At 42.8% G+C, this 22,052-nt stretch overlaps 1 protein-coding gene across 2 annotated transcripts in view; it reads left to right on the forward strand.

The window, feature by feature from the left end:
• The window catches only part of PGAP6 (post-GPI attachment to proteins 6), a 36,009-nt gene extending 13,957 nt beyond the window's left edge, over positions 1–22,052 (forward strand). Inside the window, exons 2-13 of one of the 2 annotated variants that reach the window (XM_007499192.3) lie at positions 1,228–1,405; positions 1,704–1,896; positions 2,123–2,253; positions 3,821–4,089; positions 4,719–5,083; positions 6,863–6,950; positions 7,232–7,355; positions 8,450–8,586; positions 14,472–14,650; positions 15,506–15,652; positions 19,209–19,325; positions 21,584–22,052. In XM_007499192.3, the coding sequence (XP_007499254.1) occupies positions 1,228–1,405; positions 1,704–1,896; positions 2,123–2,253; positions 3,821–4,089; positions 4,719–5,083; positions 6,863–6,950; positions 7,232–7,355; positions 8,450–8,586; positions 14,472–14,650; positions 15,506–15,652; positions 19,209–19,325; positions 21,584–21,880 (2,225 nt within the window). In that variant the 3' untranslated portion in view covers positions 21,881–22,052. The remainder of the gene's footprint in view (positions 1–1,227; positions 1,406–1,703; positions 1,897–2,122; positions 2,254–3,820; positions 4,090–4,718; positions 5,084–6,862; positions 6,951–7,231; positions 7,356–8,449; positions 8,587–14,471; positions 14,651–15,505; positions 15,653–19,208; positions 19,326–21,583) is intronic. The other variant, XM_056805758.1, reaches the window with a different exon arrangement.

The raw sequence follows: 22,052 nt of genomic DNA on the forward strand, positions 1-22,052 counted from the left end.
TGTAGAGCAACTTGAATGCCAGGATAAGGGTTTGAACCAAGTAATGGGTTTCTAACTTGAATAGGGGCAGCTAGGTGCTGTAGTGCATAGAATGTTGGGCTTGGGACACAAGCAATACCCAATGAAATTACACGTCGGCTGCGGGAAGGGTGGATGGAGGGGAGGGAGGGAAATAATGTAATTATTGTAACCAAGAAATAATGTTCTAAATTGACTAAATAAATTAATTCAAATTAAAAAAAAAAAGAATGTTGGGCTTGGAGTCCTGAGTTTAAATATAGCCTCAGACACTTTCTAGCTGTGACCCTGGGTACTTGATCTCTGTCTGCCTCAAATTCCTCAACCATAAAATGAGAATAATAGCACATATAATTAGGGTTGCTGTGAAGATCACTTGAGATAAACATTGTAAAAACTGCTTACTTAGCACAGTTATCTGGCACATAGTAGGAACTTAATAAATGCTTATTCCCTTTCCTTAGATATTACTATTAAACTTACATTTACATAATGCTTTCTAGTTTTACAATAATAATAGCTGACATTTGTATAACACTTTAAATTTTCCAAAGTACTTTGTGGATATCATCTCATTTGATCCCAAGGTATTATAAGTTGTATAATCCCCATTTTTCAAGTAAAGGAACTGAGACTCAAAAAAGGTTAAATTGCCCAGGACCATACAACTGGCATACTTAAGAGGCAGGATTTGAATCCAGATTTCTCTTTATTCCAAGTCCTCTGCGCTATATAAAGATCCTGTGAGGTGATTAGGGGAAAAAATTCTTTTTTTTTTTTTTGCAAATGAAGGAAATTGAAGCCTAAAGTTGTTAAGTGACTTACTAAAGTCATAGTACTAATAGATGATGGAACTGGGATTATAATTTAGTTTGCTTTACCCTTAAGAGTACCCAGTGTCCTTGCCACTACATTGCCTTCTTATACTAAAGGCCCATACACAGGAATATAACTGGTGGATAGGGATAGCATTCTGCTCAGCGTCATAGCTGCCATTTGTTTAACACTTTAAAGGCCCAGCATTAGTGTTGAGGATCTCTTTTATCCCTGTTCTCAGCCTGGAACCTGATGCCCTGTGTCTCTGGATATGTGGGGATGGAGGGATGGGTTTTGAAGGGGAGGATGGGGGAGAGTTGTCTGAAAGCTTGCCTCAGGGAAGGAGCAGTTCTTAATAAGACTGTTCCACCCTAAATGACCATTCCTCCCCAGACCTAAAGTACTCGTATGAGTACTTTGTCCAGAGCCCCCAGAAGTTGTCCTTCTACAGCTGGTATGGCAGTGCCAAGCTCTACCACTTCCAGGTGCCTTCTGACACAATGCTGCTCCGCTGGTTGCTGCAGGCATTCAAGAGCCCAGGCTCTGAGTGTACGGACGTGGAGATCACTGTGTATGTGACTTCTGGTTCCCTTGGTACCCTTCCACTTGCCCCTTATCACTCACCCCATGTCCCTCCTACTGCGCCCTTGCCTTCAGTCATCCTTGCCCCTCACTGGCACTCTTCCCACACCTCTCAGTTCCCAAGGGGGCCCCCAACCTGCCTTTTAGCTGATTCCCTCACACAGCCTTAGCCTGGGCTGCCCAAAACCTTGACCTCAACTCCAACCACTTGTTCCCATCTTGCCCTGCCTGCTGGGATGGAGGGAGGGAACATGGCCTTGATCCCTCTCTGTCCTTTCTGCCTCCAGCCACTTCCGTTATGGTGCTCCTCCAGTCATCAACCCTCTGGACACCAAGTTTCCAGCCAACACCACAGTCCGGCCCTCGTTTTATATAAAGCTAATCCACAACAACACTATCATCAATGTCTCCAGCCCTGCACCTGGAGATTGGTTCATCGCAGCCCACTTGCCCCGCTCGCCCCAGAAAATAGAAGTAAAGGTAAGAAGGAGGAGGTTCTTTCCCTTCCCCCCCTCTCAGGCCCATCTGGCATGGCACCCTCTCCCTGATGTCCTCCTTCCCATGGAGCTCTCTTCTCTTCTTTAGGAATTCCCCCTTTACCTTAAATCCAATAGTATAGTGGCTTCTCCCCATGAAGATCTCCATCATGCCATTTCTAAAATATAGATTCCATGTTATCTACCTGTCCTCTCTCTTCTTTCCCTAGGGTGTGGCCACCCCCTGTACGTACATCTTCCAACCAGACATGCTGGTGCTCCGGCTGACTGATGTTACCATTCTAGAGCCCAACATGCCTCTCACACAGACCCTCTCTGGCTCCCAGATGAAATATCTCAAGTGAGTCAGGGGTCAGAGTCCTCAGATACAGGGCCCTGTACCCAGAAAGGGATAGGGGATAGATCTGGTTGAATCATAGAATTTTTGAGACAGATCTAGTGTCAGTCACAGTTCTGAATCCCTCCCCCAAATTCATTATCTTCTTTGATCCTCACAATATCCAATTCCATTCAAAGATCATGTATTAAACACATCTTATGTGCAAGCCATTGTGATATATGCTGAGAATACAAAGTCAAATAGTCTGCCCTCAGGGAACTTACATTCTACTGGGAGGATGCAGTATGTATACAGATAAGTTAAATACAAAGTATTTAAAAGCCAAATGTGAGGGGTTTATATATAAGGTTGGACTAGATTATTTAAGAGTAGGGTCACCAGGGATTTTAATTAATTTCAAAGAGATTTATTTTAATAATTTATTTATAAAATATAGAAAGAGTGAAAGTAAGAAATCAGAGAAAGGATAGGGTAAGATGTCTAGCCTACACACTTAGTATTTTGCTCTGACCCCTGGCTCAACCCAGGCAGGGATAATTAGCTAATTAGCCCTTAGCCAGAGGGGCCTCAGCCTTGAGCTGAGGACCTGGGGATGCAGGAAGCCTCTCTCAAGAGGTTAGGTCTCTCCTGAGGCTAGTCCCTTCAGAAAATCCAGGAAAGGAGTCAACCTTTTTCAATCACCCCACGTGGTAGTTTAAGGAAAGTAGAAGCAGTCCAAGATCCTCAGTCAGAGCTCCTCCAAAGTCAAGTCAAAGACAAAGATGAAGAGCCCCTCATCGAAAGTTCTTGGCATTTTTAAAGATAATTCCTTTTCATCACTTCCTGTGACTTTTCTCCACTTATTATGCCAATTATAGCTAAAGTTTTGCTTAGGACTGCCCAGGGGACAGTCAGTCGATTCTGATTCATCACCCACTAATGCACCTGTGGGTCACAGACTTCCCCCACTCAAGTGTAAGTGGGGTGTATCTACTTTTGGTGATTAAATCTAAAAATGGGCAGGGGAGAGTTAATTTAATCTTCACAATTTCCAGTAGAAAGAGCACTAAGAACATGGGGAGTAAGGAGGTGATAGGAAGGCACAGATCAGGAAAAGTCTTCTTTGGGATATGGCCCCCAAATAGTACTTTGAAAGAAGCCAGGGATTTTGAGAAGCAGAGATGAAAAGAGAGAGAATTCCAGGGTTGGAGGCAGGAGGTAAAATGTCTTGGATAAGGAACAACTAGCCTGTCAGTTTGACTAGAATAAAGAATATGTGAAAGAATAATAGGAAATAAGCCAGGAAAAGTTCCCAGGAAATAGGGTAAGTGAAACTGAAGCTCAGAGAGGGAAGCCTGAAGCTAGTAAAGGATATATTAGGACTAGAACTGAGGACTCTGATTCTCAGTCCCAGATTCAAACTGTAAATGGAAAAAGAAGTGGGAGGGAAGATAGTAAATGATGTGGCAGACTGTATGGAGTGGGCTGTTGAGGGAGGGAACCATAAAGATTAGTGAAGGTCTGGGTTTAGGGCTTTTCCCAGCAACTGAGTGGGAGGCTATCACCAAACAGTCCCTTTGGCTTACAGGGTCTTCATCCCAAAGTACACCTCAGACCTACAACTAGAGCTGAGGAGCTGTGTCTCTAATGGGAGCCAGGTCTGCCCAGTCCGTCTCATTGTTGGGCCCAACACCCTGCCCCAATCCTTTCAGAAGGTCTTCAGCTGTTCAGACCATCATGAGCCCTGCCGCCTGCTCCTACCTGCACCCCCCTGGGACACTTGGCTACAAGTGACAGCCGAGGGCAGGGCAGAACCCAACGTCAGCGTGACCTTCGATGCTGTTGCCTCCTTCACAGGTTGGCCAGCCCCTTTCCATCCTCATAATCCTGACACTACAACCATTTTCTTGAGGCTTAGAAAGGAGATGCTGCCAACCCATAGTTCTTTGTTCAAACCATTCCCTTCCTTCCCATTGCCTAGAGGAGAGTTGATTAGATTAATACCCAGTTATTCCCAAATCCCTCTTATAACTGTTTAGCTATCACTGTTAACTAAATCACATGGAATCTCAATCCAAACCTCAGGCCAAAGCACCACCCACCCATACTAGCCATAGTACAGCTTGCAAATCACTCCTGAGAGTTACTTCTTGAGTTATCCTTTTCTATTCCCCTGACGGTTTCTTTCTTAGGACGATTTGGCCCATACCTTAGAGCTCCCTTTCTTACTGTCTCTAAAAGTAATTGTAACCCTCTACCTTCTAGGCTCATGGAAGCCTTTGACCCTTTCTTTCCCAAGATATCCAAACCCCTTTACTTGGTCCAAATGATGCCCTACTGGACTGAATGACTTGCTTTTTGGCCCAAGGCTGCTGAAAGTCTCTCCCCTTCCCTCATTGTATTCCCTTCAAGACCTCTTCTTTCCTGGGCCCATGACTTGCCTCCCTCCTAGGTGCTGACTTTCATTCCCTTTGTTCTCTGGGCAGTGTGCCGGCCAGGGAGTCTGGGACCCTTGGTCATCTCCTACATCAGCCTGAACCAGAGTCTCAACGCATCAGCAGCCTCCCTATCCATGGGGCGAAGCCCTTGGCACCTTGGCAAGAGGATGGGTGTGGGCAGAAGCCCCTTTTCCCTTGTCGGGGACTTCCGAAATGCCTCGGCTCTGAGTGGCTTCTGCCTCCTCAGCTACCCGGTTATTCGGGAGGAGCTGGATGTGGTTTCCGTGCGCTTCTGGCCCCTGAGTGGCTCTGGGATTATTGTGTGGTCCAGTCTGCCCACCCTGTTCCCGATCAATCTCAACACAGGCATGGATAGTGGCAGCACCCTCATCGTCATCCTGAAGCTCAATACGGTGCCCGCCTGGGGTGGGAGTTGGAGGGCAGTGGGTGGGAAGAGAGCTTCTCTGGAATGTGACATGAGGAAACTTTCAAAGATAATATGATCACCACAGGCAATGTGCCCACTACTGTGTGCCAGGCTAGTTCCTCAACAACTTCACCTTAGTCCTCAGACTCTCTAATATATCCATTATCCCTTTGACAAGAGGCTTTTGTTTCCCAAAGACCTTGCTCTGGCTGGGGCTAAAAATTGCTAGTTTTTTAAATATTTACCAGATGCCTTTTTTGTATCCAGCCTTGTGGCAGGCATTATTGGTGGAGGGAGGGAAAAGAGGAAGAAAATGTGGTCCTTAACCTCAAGGAACCTACAGTCTAACAGGGGCAGTATTTGTGTCTACATTTCAACAGCCATTTACAAAAGGCTTATTTTGTGTGGGACCTCGTGCTAATCAAGCAGTGAAGGACGAAAGAAAGACGAAAACCTTGGTCCAGCTCTCAAGGAACTCACCATCTAGGTGGGGAAGCAGATTAGACAAAATACAGAGGAATGCAACAAAAGGAAGAGTATGTCAAGTGTAGAGGTATCATAGAAACAAAATGATTTAAGGCTTGAAAGGAAAGAGTACTAAATTGATGAGAAAACAGAAAGGTTCATGGACCAAGTATTGAGCAAGACCTTTGGAGGCTGAATTGATCAGATTTCAACAGATAGCACTTAAGAGGGGGTGTGGAATTGTGGAGCAGGGTTAGGATTCCAAGAAGAGTAGCTACCTAAGCAAAACAGGGATTTGAAAAAGCCTTTTAGAAACAAGGCGAGTAGACCTGCTCAGAGGAGGGACTTGGGGTATATCTGGGAAAGAGATACAGGGAACGCTTTGGCTGGAAAATAAAGCCATCATGGGGAGGAGTATGAAATGGTATGCAATTGTAGAGGGCCTTAAACAGTATCCTCCAGGAAATAGAAAGCTATTCAAGGTTTTTGAGCAAGGAGATGATGTGAACCAACCTATGTATCAGAAAGATGAATCTGGCTGTGTTCAGAATGATTTGTAGGGAAAGAAACTAGAGGCTGAAAGACTGACTAGTTTTTTGTAGCTGTGTTTCAAGCCCATTTCATCAAGAACCTTACAGTAAAGCTAGGAAGACATGAAATACATGAAATAATTAGAGAACAATATAACAGACTATAATCATACGTGATTATAGTCTCTCATAGTACTTATAACCTTTTTTTCAAAAACCCTACTTTATGTCTTAGAATTGATACTTGGTATCAGTTCCAAGCAGAAGAGTGGTAAGGGCTAGATAACTGGGGGGTAAGTGACTTGTCCAGGGTCACACAACTAGGATGTGTCTGAGACCTGCTTTGAACTCAGGACCTCTTGTCTTCAGGCCTGGCTTTCTATCCACTAAACCACCTAGCTGCCCCAATTGTTTATATCATAAATAAAAGATGATAATCTATTTTATATAAAATCTATCAAGACAGTTTTTAAGGAGTCAGAGAAAAGGGAATCCCTTTGGGGTGATCAAGGAAAGTTTCATGGGAAAAGGATTTAAAGCATATTTTAGAGGAAGGGTAGAATTTAGATAGGAAGAAGGCAAGGGCTTAAGCAATGAGACTAGGCCCAAACTTGTTATTTCAGATTTTAAAAAGGAGAGATTTGGGTGGGATTGTACCCATTTCTCTACTCTGAACTAGGTTTTTAGTGGGGAAGATCTGAGCCCTGAGCTTAGACTGGGGGTAGGTATAGAAATCTCAAGACTGACCATTGGAATCTGTCCCTTTGCAGACTCTTGGCAGTAATATGTCAGTGGTTGGTTGCCTGAGCGCCGCCTCACCTGTCCTCAGCCTCAATACCTCGCAAAACTGCACTACAGGTATAGGAATCAAATTGAAATTCCTGCCCCTCGGCCCCTTCCAGAAGAGGCTCTCCTAATAGAAGACCCAGGTCCCTGGAACACCTGTACTGTGGGAGGTCATAGGAAGAGCTGTTTCATCCCTGATTTAACTTGCCCCCACCCCCACTGACCCAACTAGACAAGAGTGGGACATGGTTAACAGTATATTAGGGGAAGGAAGTTTCCCAACCTTGGCTCTTCCAGTCCTCACCAGAAGTCCCACTAAGCAACAGTAACCCCTCTTTCCCTTGTGCCCTCAGCCTTTTCTGAAGGATACTCTTTGTACCTGTCTGACTCTTCTCGTGAGGCCATGCTTTCTGTCCCCTATCCAGAGACAGGCAATTGGTACCTCTCCTTACAGCTCATCTGCCCCAAGAATGTGAGGTGAGTGTCCAAGGGAATATAGTCAAAATTGAAACTCTGGTGCCCCCTGTAGTCAGCAGGAGAGCCAGCAGCTAAGATAGGGGACAATGAGGCAGGAGGCAGGCCTACGTCCCCTGGGCGGTGCCCTGGGAGCACAGGCCAAGGAGAAAGGTCGACAATTGGCTTCTGAGACCTGATGTGTAAGAGGCCGGTGGGCGGAGAGAAACTTAGATAAACTGAGGCTGAATGGATTGAGCTGGCTTTTACTTCCGAATTGCTATCAACTGGTTTCTCGGTGTTGCTGCTGCAGAACAGCAAACAAAATGGAGACACTAAATCAGGGTAATCTTGCTTTGAGAGAAATCTATCTCTCCTCTCTTCCTCTTTTCATCTTTCTCAATTTACCCTTCATAATAAGTTAAACCATTCAATCTATGGCCAGACTCCCATTTTCAATCTTAACAGGGACCCATAGATAGTCCCAGGGAGGAGCAGGACAAATTGGATCTTCCCTGAGATTTCCAAAAGGCCAAGTTTGGAAGCAAGATCAGGGCCCTGGTTGGGAAGGCTCTTCTTTTCTATTGTTTGAAGGCTTTTCTCCTACTTGGTCTTTTTGGCTTCCTTCAGCCACTTGCAGGGATATCACTATTAGAGAATGGTATTAATAATGTCAGTAGTTTACATTTCTCTGGCTCTTTATGTTTTGTAAAATACTTTATTTTAACAACCCTATGAGGTAGGTGGTATAAATGTAATTATCCCCATTTTGCAGGTCAGGAAACTGAGACTTAAATCAAGCGTCTTGTCCAGGGTCACACAGCTAGTCAGTATCAGAGCCTAGACTCAAACCCAGGTAAACTGACCCCCATTCCAGTGTTTTTTCGTTGCATTACACCACATCTTAATATTATGCACAATGAGGGCTTCTTTACCTCTTTTTAAGTGGCCCCAGGAGGCTAATGTGATTAAAGGGTAACATGGGAGAGATATGGAAGGCAAGGCTGGCCCAGAACAAAGCACTGAATAGAGGAGGCATTTGTATCAGATTGCTAACTAGCTGATAGCTTTTAAGGAAGGACCTGGGCTGATCTATATGTCCCTCTTGCCTTATATAGTGAGTGTCAGCAGGTTCGAGCCAATGTGGAGACTTCCCTGTCCCTGGTCCCTTGCTTCAATGACTGTGGCCCCTACGGTCAGTGTAGACTGCTCCGAAGACATGGGTATCTTTATGCAAGCTGTACCTGCAAAGCTGGTGAGTGGTACCTGACTCTTTCCTGGAAAAGGGAATCCTGAACCGGAATTGTTTCTCTAATTCCCACCCAGAAAGAACCATGGGATATGGGACTGATAGTCATAGGCTTCTCTAGGTTCCTAGAACCTTGAGAACCCAGCCATTTATCCTCAGGACCTTGTTGAGTAGCGAGTAACAAGAATTCTGGCCTGTTATATCTACTAGTTGGTGGGGAGGAGTTGTAAGAAGTCTAGCAGTCCTTCTAGGGCTCTGCCTTGAAGAAAGGAAACCCCTTTAGAAGAAAGTCAACATTAAAGGAAATATTTGAATTCCTTTCCTTTCCTGCTTCAATGCCCCATTCCCTTCTTTTTTTTCTTAGCATCCTGCTTATTCTTTTCTTATTCCTCATTCTTGGAGCTGCTAGATTCTAACATCCTCATTACTCAGACCCTACCCCAGTAGGCCTACCAAGAGAACTCATTCATTTTGTTGATAGGGAAATGTGGGACTATCTTTGCACCCTACCAGACCTTTCTTCCCACCTAGAATGAGACTTGCTGATTTGAGTTCCATCTCTAAAAACTTTGCTATTTCTGTTGAGACTATCACCATTTTTCTTGTTCAGTTTTATAATCTCGGAGTCACACGTATAACTCTTCTCCCTCCTTCCTATATCCTATCAGTTACCAGGTCTTATTTTTTAAAGTAAATTTTTATTGACATTTTTGTTGCTCATATCCTTTATATTTGTATTGATATATTTGTTTTTCATTTCCCAATACACCCTTCTTTCCTTTCCCAAGAGTTCTATCTTAGAACAAAGAAGAAAAAGGGGGAGGAGCCAAGCAATATTGTTGTGGGGGGGGGTTGAGGTGAACTCCCTGTGTTTGGGAAGGCCTACACTTTGCAAGAATGCAAGACTGAGACGGAGCTTAAAAAGAGAAATTTATTCATTTAGAAGGTAATGTTGAATCTGGCTAGGAGGACTGCATAGGTGGAAAACTGCCTCCCGGGTGACATTAATTCTGGGGTCTTTATAATCAGTGAAGAAGTGACTTTAGAGTGGTATGTTCTGAGGCACAGGGAGAAGGTTGGTCATCTGACCAGGTTCTGCCTAAAGACATAGGGGTGACCCTCATACTTTAGGGGACATGACAGATAGATGTCTTAGATACCACCTCATGGAGGTGCCTCTCTCTGTCCATCTCAAATCTAAAGGATGATCCCAGGAGGATAATCTTCTCAGGGTCTTATCGGAGTTATCAGATGTTTTGGGTTAGGAGTCACAGTGATATAAGGGAGCAAAGGAACTTCCCTGCTTATAGTCTGCCTGAAATACTTCTATAATTTGGGGTACAATGCCCATGCCAATATGACCCAACATGTTAATCAAATCCAACATTCTACATAGTGTTCTCTATATCTGCAAAGACGGGAAGGCAGAATATTCTCATCTTTTCTTTGGAGCCAGTCTTGACCATTACGGTTTCATAGCATTCACATTCAGGTTTTTGTAGTTCTTTCCTTATCCATTGATGTAGCTGTTTTTTATGTCGTTTTTCCTGTTGCCAAACCCTGAGTCTGCTCCTACCATATGTTTTGTTCCCTGTCCCTGTCCCCTTCTCTCCATTCACACAGGCTCCTCACCTCTCCCTAAGACTATTGCAGGCACCTCCTACTTGACCTCCATGCTCCCAGTTTCTCCCTGCTTCAAACCTTTCTCATCATGTTGCTCTCTGATTTCAGTGATAATTGCCTCTAGGATAAAATCCAAAATCCTCGGCCTGGCATTTAAAGTCCTCCCCAGTCTGACTCCCCCACTTTCCCATCCTTATTTCATATTAAGACCTTTTTCTAGTCAAACTGCCCCACCAGGTATTCTCTGTATATCATTGATTGCCTGGCTAGCCAAGTCAAGAGCTTGAAATCTCAGGTTTAGAAATTGGAGGAGAGGTATAGCTGCTTCCCCCCTTGTAAGAAGGCAGGCATCGGGAGGCAGAAGCAGATGGCCTTTATCAGAGCTACACTTCCCCGCTTCTTTCCATGCAAACATGTTCATCATCAGAACAGTAATAGAGCTGCCATAGTCCTCTTGCAGGCCTGACCTAGGCATTTATTAGAGGGAGTTGAGGGAGAATGATACTATATAGGGTATTTCCTGTGTACCCTCTGCTCCTCACCCCAAAGCTTTGGAGCCTATCTTGCCAGCTGCCTAAGATGCTGTGAACTAGAACATGCTCCCTCTCTAATGGTGAATTCAGATCTGTCAGAGCCTTTTCTTGGTCCCTAGGGAACAAGCAACATCTGGGAAAACACTGACCTGCATCATATCCAGCTCTCAGCCCTAGAGCTGCTGAGTCACCCCTGCTGATCTGAACTGGAGTAGCAGAAAGAGACTTGGCCTGCTCAGGCCTTCTTATTTTCCTGGTGATGCAGGACAAGGGGCCAGCCGTGAACTGATTCCTTTAATTCAGGTTTTCCAAAAGGGAACATTTTGGAAAGTCCCTGTTCTACAGGAGAGCAAGGCAGCTGCCCGGCATTTGGTCCCTGTGCTTGGATTACAGATGGGAAAACTTATCATTTGGGAGGGATTTGGGATTTAGTTTTGAGGGGTCTCCTAGGATTTCAGAGAAAACGTATCTAACTTGACTTTGGCCCTCTATGCAGCAACCTGCTGGCCCTAGGATATGTTGAAAAATCCTTTCCCTACTGTTTGGAAGTAATTGTGAGTTGATGTTACTGTCTCTAATTACTCCATTTACAACTTTATAAAATCTGTTTGACCTTGAGCCAGCCCTTCCCTGGGGGCAGCATGTAACAATCCAATTTTTAGATTTGGAAGTTAGCAGCTAGACTGGCACTTGTCGGGTAATATTTAATTGGATCTCTGGTGCCTGGAGGTATCCTGACCCCAAAACTTGATAAGTGGAGAGTAGGAAAACAGTTCAGGGAAGGCCCTCTCCAGAGGAAGCTTGGCCTGAGTGCTAAATAGGAACACCAGCCTATTTGTTTAAAGGCTGTACTGCCACAAAATGTTAGTGTTGGGAAGGACCTCACAGGTCATCTAGTCCAACCTATATCTGAACAAGAATCTTTTCTACAGTATCTCTGATAAGTTCAGGCTCCAGGTGAAAGCCTTCAGTGAAGGGATACTTGCTCCTTTCTGTAGCTCTCCATTCCATTTTAGCACAGCTGTAATTGGCAGGAAGTTTTTCCTTATTCTGAAAATCTGAAATCTGCCACTGCCACTTTGATATTTTGCTCCCAGTTTTGCCTTCTACAGCCACATAAAACAAGTCTAATCTCCCATTCACATGACATCCTTCCATCTTTTTCATATTCTTACCATATATTCCCAAGTATTTCCTTCTTCAGGTTCAATATTCCTAGTTCTTATTTATCTTTTACATTATCCTTGTTTCCAAGTATAGTCCTCCTTTCCTGTTCAGCATCCCTTGTGACAAACATTTTTTTAAAAATCATGTATATATTTGAAATAAACCTAAAAATCTTTCCCTTTTTTCTTTGAAACAATTAAAAAAAAAGAAAAAAGTTTAACAAAACCTAACACATTGACCAAGATTGATAATATATACAGTAATACTCCAAACATACAACCCCCTCCTCCACTGTGTAAAAAAGGAGTGGAAGACACATTTGTTGAACTGTTTTCCAGAGACAGTTTTGGTCATACATTATTCTGTTCGGCTTTTTTGTTCTTCCTATTTACCTTGTAATCATTCTGTCTGTTTTATTGATTCTATTTATTTTACTCTGTGTTAATTCATATGTATCTTCATCTTTTTTTAAACCCTTACCTTCTATCTTAGAATCAATACTAAGCATCAGTCTCAAGTCAGAATGAAGGGTTTCAGTTATAACAAATCATGAAGATACTAAAGATGTATTCAAAAGCTGACTAATGAGCAAAGAGTTCATGGACCAGACTTATGGATATATTTCTAATTCACATGATTGATTTCTGAATCTTTAATTTGGATGGGACTTAAATTTTATTGAACTTCAAAGTTAAGCCTCAATTATTATCTGCAATCTGAAGGCTAGCAAGCAATTTGTATAGGTCCTTTGTAAAGACAAAGACCTACACTCTTCAATTCTAAAGAGGTTTGGTGCCAGTGAATCTGAGAAGCAGGTTAGCTCAAAGTCAGGAAGGACTTTGAAGTGGGCTTCTTTCCTGACCATCCTGCTATACAATTGTGTTGCTATCCATTCCTTTATCTTGTAATTGGTCGTCTATATTATAATAATACTTCTGTTGTTTTTACTTGTTTGATTGACATCCCCAGAACCCCTAATCCTAGGATCCTAAATTAAGTCAGTGCAGCTTTCCCAGTCCCACTCTCTCTCTGACCTTTGGAGCTGCTGGCAGGCTTACATGAGGCTGATTATCTCTGTATCTTGTGTGTTTATTTTATCTATGTCATTCCTCCCAGAAACTTTATCCCTATATTCTCCCAGCTTTTGGCTTCCTTTCTGGGTGATTAGACCCACCTGAGAATTTCATGGAGAGGCTAGCCTAGTCCTCTTCACAGAACATCAGGGAGGGCTAGGCAAGGGGTTAAGTGACTTGCCTGGGGTCACATAGCTAGAGTTGAACCCAGGATCTCCTATCTTCAGTGGACTCTCTTTCCCCTGGGCCATTTGGCTGTGCCTTTCCCTTAATCTTTTAAAGAAAGCATTATTCAGCTCCTTGGTTGGGCAGAGAATTCTAACAAATGTCCAGTTCATTATATTCCCCCATCCCCATTTTATCAAGCCTCTGTGGCAACTTTGTGGTCTCTTTTCTGAATTCCTCTTCTCTTCTCTAGATCATTATTGTACACTCCCTTGAAAATATTCCTCTCTTTCTCCCTCCATTGATCTTCACCCAACTGCTCTCTACCATGATTTCCCCCACTGATTCCCTGATTTCCTCACACAAGTATAACTTTATAACATACTGCTACTTACCCCATTTATCTCTTAAGTAAAATAATTCCTTCTAACATCCATATGCCAACCTATCAAATCTAAGTGCTACACCTATAAGCCTGAATTTTCTTCCTTAGATTAAGATTTTTAGCTTACCTTGTTTCTGACCTATATTTTGAGCATTTGTGTATGAACATCTGAACCCATCATGTGTTTTATTGCTAGTTTTCTTCTTGAATATAATCTCCTGTGAATTAGAAATCTTTCTGTGTTACACCTACAACTCTCTATGGTATCTGACTTGGCAGATCTGACTTGGTATCTATAAGGGCAGTTTGTTTACTCTTCCTTTTTCTTAGCTTAAAGCCCTCTTTATCAAATTTGTGAAACTCCAGGGACAGCATAAGAAAACTATGTTCTGTAACTTGTTAATTCTCTGTGCTCTGAGTTGTTTGATTTTGATTTTGCTTTCTTTCCTTTAGTTGCTAGAAAAAAGCTTTTTTAAAAGAACTGACCTTTGACTAAAGTGCACTAAAGGGAAAACTGGAGCTGGCTAGAAATTTTTTGGAAGCTAGTAGAACTTACCACTTAGCTCACAGGGTTGTCATGAGGACCAAATGAAAGGCCATAGCTAATGTACTTTGCAAATTTTAAAACTATATGAATATTAGCTATCATTATTATTATTATTATTGAGAAGGAACTAACATCCTAGAAGCACTAGGGTATTTTTTAAAATTAATTTAACAGTCATTTAAAGCAATTATTTATTTACCAATAGTATAAAGTCCCCAGGTATCAAGAGACTTAGAGTTTAATAAATTGGAAAGGGAACTTTGGGTAGAATTTAGCCAGAGATCAGATTTTAAGTGTTAGTCCCATCCTGTTTTGGGATATCTCTTGTTCTTCCCATTCTTATCCTAAATGCCTAAGTTACTAAATGAGTCTTCCTTCCATCCCTGTGTCTCCTGCAGGCTGGCAGGGCTGGAGCTGTACAGATGACACCAAGGCCCAAACAGTGGTGCAGCAGAACCTGGCCACCCTGCTGCTCACACTCAGCAACCTCATGTTTCTGCTCCCTGTCGCTGTCGCCGTCTGCCGCCGCTACCTGGTTGAAGCATCTGTCTACACCTATACCATGTTTTTCTCTACGGTACCTCCTTTCATTTCTCCTCCTTTATTATTGTGCCCATCATATGTTTTTTCTTTCCTCCCATTCAGCCTTTCCTATTTCCTAGAAAGGGTTTCTTCTGAAAGCAATTTGTCAGGGGTGATCATCTCCTAAGAAAATTGTGTTTTAAAAAAGGCCCCTTCTCTCACACCAGAAGGATATTTCAAAATAAGGTACCTTTCCAGAGGATAGCAGCAGTATTCCATTAATTCATGTATGCAATCGCATTTACAGAGCATATGCTATGTACAAAGTACTGGGCTAGCTCTCATGAGGATGAATATGATGTCAGCCTTCCTAGACCTTACATGAGGCAGAATATCTACAAGTGATATCATATAGAGTAGGATAGGGTTAATAAATAGGATAGGTAGAAAGCAAGTGCTCCTGGTGCCCAGAGGAAAGAGATATAATCAATCCCTCATGCCTGGAGATTAGAAGAAACTTCACACATGTGATAGTGCTTAGGGGAGGATTTCAGTATCAGATTGTAGAGGGCCTCTATTGCTGGCCTAAGGAATTTGTATTTTATCCCAGAGTCAATAAGAAACCATTGTAGCAGAGAGAGACTCGGGGGCCTTGGGAGATTAGGAGTTAGGAGACTCGTAAACCAGGTGAGAGATTCTGAGGGTCTGGACTAGGGGGATAGTATAGGAGTGTAGAAGAGAGAACAGATGCAATCCATGAATTTAATGACTGGATTTGGGAAACAAGAGAGAGAGAGAGAGTCAGTCAGAAAAGATCCTGAACCTTCCTGGGCAGAAGGGCAGAAGGGCAGTTATCTGGAGGTGGTGGCTGCAATTTGACCTCTGCTCTTTCCCCCTTTTCCTCCTGCAGTTCTATCATGCCTGTGACCAGCCTGGTGTGGCAGTGCTGTGCATCATGGACTATGACACTCTCCAGTACTGTGACTTCCTGGGCTCTGTAGTATCCATCTGGGTTACCATCCTCTGCATGTCCCGAGTAAAGGCTCATGTGAAATATGTAAGTGTTGAAATAAGGGGACCTGAATTCAGCTCCTTCTAGAACTCTCTCAGGGAAGTTTGGGAGAACATGGAGAAGAGCAGAAGAAAAGTACCCAGGAAGCACACTCTTCATATCCCCAGGGAAGGGATGGGGGGAAATTAGCATCTGGGCACTGCCCTGAGAAATTATGCCTGCATGAGCCCCTTTTTAATGGCAACCCTGCGCAAACAAGTGTAAAAGGCCACTTAAACTGAGGTCACCATTGTTGAGAGAACATGGCAAAGGACAGTCACTCTGGTGGCATGTAACAAATTTCCTGAGGGAAGGGAACTCAGATCCTAGGCATTCCACTGCAGGAGGAAATGGTGCTTGTTAGGTGGGGTTGGGCTGTATCCCTTGAGCCTCCCTTTCTGCTAACCCACACCCTACCTGCCCTGCCCCCATCTTCCCAGTTCAGCTTTTTGTGTGAGGTAGCCTTCAGCAAGATCCACAAACCAAATGGAGTCAAAACAAACAAGTGAGGAGGGAGAGGCCAGCTACCTTTCAGCTGAGCCCAGGGCCAGATGAGAGGAAACACCCTCGAGCCCATCCTCTCAGTCTCCAGCTCCCAGAGGCAGCTAGAGCCATTTCTTGTATTTCCTTCCCTGGTAAGATACCCTGGCAAGAACATGAGACAGTGGGGGAAGGGGGATGGGTTGACAGCAACTAGGTGGCTCAGTGGATTGAGAGTCAGGCCTAAACATGAGAAGTCAAAGAAATAACCCAAGGCCAGAGAATGTGGCTAATGGCCACCAGCATTTCTTGATCTAACATGATGGACTCATATTGGGGGCAAAGAAATAAATGTCTGTGCTTAATATAATTGGAAAAAAACCCTCTAGATTGGGGGTCAGAAGATCCAGATCCAAGTTCTGGCTCAGTGATTGAGCAGCCCTGTGATTTTGGGCAAGTCACATTACCTGCTAAGATCTCAAAGATACTCACTTGGGTTGGTAAGAAAATTCAGTGAGATAATGCATGTAGACACCTAGACTACCTGGCTGACAGATGGGAAATGAATTGCCAGCTTCCTTCCCTAGCACCAACTCCAGCAAAAACATGAAATTTACTCCAAGAAATCCTGTAAGAAATAAGTGACCTTCTTCACCCAAGAACTATACCAGAAAAAAAAAAAACCAGCTAGGAGGTCTTAGAAAATGTGAAGGAGAGCTTGCTAGCACCACCAGCAGCATTAGACAAACATCCTCACCTGCTGGGCTACAGATAATGTAACCTTTAAGGCTTTATGTCAGAGTCAGCAAACGGGAGGGTTCCTCAAAATAGGGACGTTGGAAACTGAACCCCAGGGAAATCAGCATCAATCATTTCAGCATATGGGCCTACATTTGGATGAAGTTTGTCAGTGAGTTAGGTCCTTAGTGTGATTTGCTAAGCCCTGAGAAAGGACTAATCTCCACTCAAAGCTTCAGCTTGACTTCTTGCTATGGTAAACTCAGATTATCTTTTGGCTATTCTTGAGTCAAGGATCTTCAGCTCAAGTATCATCTGGTAGTCTGAGATTGTTTCATTTCAGGAAGAGGATACCCAGACCTAGGAATTAGATACCCAGGCAGCAAGTTTTTAATGAACAACTACTGTATGTGAAGCCTAGCTTCTCTTGAACTCAGTTTTTTTTCCCAGCATGCTGGCTTACATAGCACCAACCCAGTGTAACCATGGGTTAACCAACCAAATACCAAATCTTTAAAAGTAGTAAAATGTGCCTAGCGGGTAGAGCAGACAGGCTAAACAGGGGAAACCCTATATATAAGGTAAATCCCAGGCTGTCATATCTTGAAAGAGGACAAACATAGATCTTCCTCGCCTTCTCCAGTCAAATGTTGTATGATTATCTGATGGCAGAACAGCTTTGATCTGGGGTAGATCTCAGGAGGACAGGCGTCTCCCATATGCAGCCTTGTCACTGTCATTGCCCTGTGCACTGGATTTTGCTTTCTTGGCTTTTCTGTCTTTATCCTTACTTGTATTGTCTGCTTGACCATTTCCCTTATCCTTTATCTGATCTAGCCCTTTTGCCTTCAGGAATTCTTCAAACATGTTCTTAACTAGAGTCTCCAAGTTTGTATTCACTATCATGATCTTTACTGTTGTTTTAGGGATCACACATCTGTAAATGTTTCTAAGGTAGGTCCGAGTCTGTATTGCAGCCATGGAAATGATAAAGATCTGTGTTAGAATTTGCCAGAGAATGTTTTTTTTTTTTTAATGGCATCCAGAGTATGAACATTGTGGTGTTGCTTATGTATTCTACAAAATCTACAATCATATTTGTCATTTTGCTATGTAAGATATTATAAATCCAATAGCCTGCAATAGCTGCCAGAACAACTACCCCACAGATCACTTGTTTGAACATCTTGGCCTTCAGGAATTGTGAATTCAGTCAGACTGGGTGCCAGTTGTAATAAGGGACTATTTTGATTGGTAATTGATAACTAAAGATTAGGCTGTTATCGTCTTTCTTCAGTCTTTCCCTCCTCCCTCTTCTTCCTTTCCTCCCTCTTCTTCCCTTCAGCCTCCCCTCTCCCTTCCTTCTTCTCTCTTCTTCTTTTAAATCTTTTTCTTTTCCTCCCCTCTCCCTTCTTCTATCTTCTTCTTTTAAATCAACTCAGGGTGAATTTATGATGTCTCACACAAAATACTCTTTCTCTTCTTTATCTTAAATAAGGGATTTATTTGGGGAAGACAGGAAAGGATAGAAATGGAGGTAAGAGGGTTAAAGATTTCCCTAATACTACAATGAGTCTTAGGTTGGAGGATGGTGAAATATAGTTCAACTGGGAGAAATGGCTGATAGGTCTGGAAGTTCAGTCACTATCACAACAGAGCAAGTAAGAGAGAGAGAGAGACAAAAGACCACCTCCTTTCTGTCTTCAAGGTTAAAGACTTAACCCTTCAGTTTCTCTGTTCCTTTCTTCCAACTGCTTCTCCCGGTAACATTCCAAATCAGAATATTCTCATTTGAATGACAGGTCATCACTCAGCTGCTCCTGTCTTCTTGCATGCTTTTCCAATCTCTCTCTTCCACACTTCCTCTACAATTTCACTCTGCGAGATGGTATAGTCCTACAAGATTTAACTTTCCTTTCTATATCATAGGCGAGTTCCCTGACCTCAGTTTTAAAAAGTAAGGCAGGAAATCATAAAATTCTGAAGGAGACCTTAGACCATGTAAGCTATTAAGCCTCTATGGAAGGAAGAACCTCAGAGGGCCAGTAGTCTTAAGTTGTACCTAAGCAGGAATACCTTCTTTCAAGTAATCTATTCCACTTCCTCCTAATTTTTAGGGGATTTTTCCTTAAGTAGAAGCTATTATATAGAGAAATTGTAGGATCCAGAAACAACTTTTGACAATTCTTTAATCCAGCCACATCATTTTAGCAGTTTGAAGAGACAGAATGAGAGGAAAGCCATATCTGATCAACACTAGAATTTGAATGCTGGAGCCAAGCAGAGAAGGCTGCTTCACAGGCTAGAACTGATGCCTGATGGGCTATTGGCATTCCCCTTTTAGGTGCTTTTTGTCCTGGGGACCCTGATCATTGCAATGTCCTTGCAGCTGGACCGGAGAGGCATCTGGAACATAATGGGCCCTTGCCTCTGTGCCCTCATTATCATGATCACCATGTGGGTAAGTATCCCATGGGGCAAGTTGAGGGTTACAGGGGACTCTGTAACAGAACCCAGCCTTTGGAATTCCACCTTTTTGAGACCTCAGATTGTGCCACTTAATGTTGTGGAAGATGTCTTTTCCTATATTCTTCCTTTGGTTCTGTGGGTCTCAATAACTAGAAGAGGTTGGTGGCTCACCATATGCTTTCCATAATATCCCACAAATCTCCATTGCTCTCCAGAATCTGTCTGTATTTGCTCATCCTGCTCAAACTCAAGCCATAAGAGAAGTCAGCAATTTGAAGAGGACATTAATAGAGCCCTGCACCTGAATTCAGGAAGTCCTGAGTTCAATTTTAGCCTCAGATACATTCTAGTTCTGTAACCCTGGCCCAAGACATTCAACCTCTGCTTTGACTCAGTTTCCTTATCCATAAAATGGGAATGATAATAGCACCTACTTCCCAGTATTGTAAGAATCAAATGATATAATTGAAAAGTGCTTAGCAGAGTGCCTGGCATATATAGTAGGCCCTATATAAATGTTGTTATTCAGTCACTTTGAGTCATGTCCAACTGCTTGCAACACCATTTGGGGTTTTCTTGGCAAAAATTCTAGTGTACTTTGCTATTTATTTTAAAGATGATGAAACTGAGACAAACAGGGTTAAATGATGAAGCCAGATTTGAACTCAGAAAGATCTGTTGTACCACCTACTTGCCCTATAGAAATGTTAGCAGTTATTATTATTAGCTATATTAAGTCTAGCAAAAGTAAGGGTGAAATCTACAAATATTCAAACAGTTTTGGAAATCAGCTTTATGAAGTTATGAAAAACAAAGGATCTAAAACTAGAACTGTAACTCAGACTGACCACTAAAAAGAAATCTATCCTTGTTTGTATGTCGCTTATAGATGGACACATAGTTCATTTGCTCTCTCTTTAGGGTTTACAAAGTACTTTACTCACATAGTAGATCGTGCAAGTAATACTGTTCCATCTTACAAATGAGAAAACAGGCCCTGGTGTTGTCTGTTGTTTTCTTCAAGTCATTATAGGCCTCTGGTTTAATTTAGTAGTCATTTATTAAGTGTCTATTAGATACAAGACAAGTTGGTACACAAAAGTTTGTCACCAGTTTCCATGTTAACTTAAGTAAATTCAATATTTAAATGCAATGGAGCCTTAAATGAATCATTTTTTTATGGAAGGCAAAATTCCCCAGTTTCAGAGCTGACTAAGAAATGTTTTTCAAATTCTGAAGGGTTCCCTGCATACCAACTGAATAACTAGCTGCAGAGAACATTATCCAACTCGCTTGAGATCTGAAGAGTACCAGAGTTAGTAAATCTAAAGAATGTTCCTGGAGCCTGCATATAAGCTGCTAATATATGTACCTGGCCTGCCTCCAGGGTTAGGCAACTGACTGGTACTCCTTTGATTTGATATTGCTCAGCCCTAGGCTAAAGATGAGATAGACAGGTAGTAGTTCTCTGAAGAAGGCAAGCCTTCAAGATCATGGTCTTGTGACCACACCTTAGTTCCACTCCAAGATAGGGATGAGTTGGGTAGAGTAAAAATAATATTGGACTTAGAATTTATTCATATTCTTGATCTACCACACCCTAACTATATAACAGCTAGTTGATCTACACTTGAACCTTAGTTTTCTCTGTGAAATGTGGAAGAATAATCATTATACTATTTACCTCACAGGTTGAGTGAAAATCACTTTGTAAATTATAAGGTTAACATAAGGTAATAATACTATAATTCCCCATAACCCAGGTTCCCTTAGAGACTTGCTAACAACTATTCTTAGCTAACTTCTTATCATTCCCTGAAGATGGAAGAGAGTCCATGGTCTCTTCCTATCTACTCTGGCATTTGGTCCTCAGTGGGTAGGATTAGGTTTAGTGACATTTTATGATTAGGAAGTAGGGTTGGGGATGAAGTCCCTAGTTCCCCCCAATTCCAAGGCAAAGGGCCCACAATCTCCTCTTCTTCCCTATCTGTATAGTCCCACACAGTACTTCTCAAAGCTCTTTGCCATCTGAATACTTAATAAATGCTTCTTGCCTTGCTTTGCCAATTGTTTCCCAGAACATGGTAACCAAACAAATAATCTTCATTGGACAGAAATAAGGCCAAAGAAACCCCAATACGACTTCATTACACAAGTTCATCACTAGGATCTAGATCTCCTTTCAGCTAAAGCAACAAGACCCCTCTATCTTTGATCATTAATAGATGTGTCTCTTCTTGTATGGCTTAGGTATACAGATGTATTCATCGACATCACTGTTATCCCACATCATGGAAGCGATGGGCCTTCTACCTCCTTCCTGGAATTTCTCTGGCATTTGTGGCCATTGCCATCTACACTTTCATGGGGACCAATGACAACTACTTCTACACACATAGCATCTGGCATGTGCTGATGGCCAGTAGCGTGGCTTTCCTACTACCCCCTCGTGAAAAGAACACAGAACCCTGGGCCTGGTCACAGAAGCTCACTTGCCGCTACCAGCTCTGTAAGAACACCCAGGAGGAACTTTATGCCGTGACGTGAAGTTACCTGGCCAGTGGCCCAGCTGTTCTTCTGCAGCAGGGACTGCCAGCGATAAACTGATTCCTTCTGCTTTCCAACTCGCCCCACAACTCCCACATTTCCTGTCTCTCCAAGAGTGGAGGGGATATGCTTCCTATTTGATTTCTGTCTAAATAAAATCATCCTGAGCACA

The sequence above is a fragment of the Monodelphis domestica genome, chromosome 7 (assembly GCF_027887165.1).
Source record: "Monodelphis domestica isolate mMonDom1 chromosome 7, mMonDom1.pri, whole genome shotgun sequence".
Lineage (NCBI taxonomy): Eukaryota > Metazoa > Chordata > Mammalia > Didelphimorphia > Didelphidae > Monodelphis > Monodelphis domestica.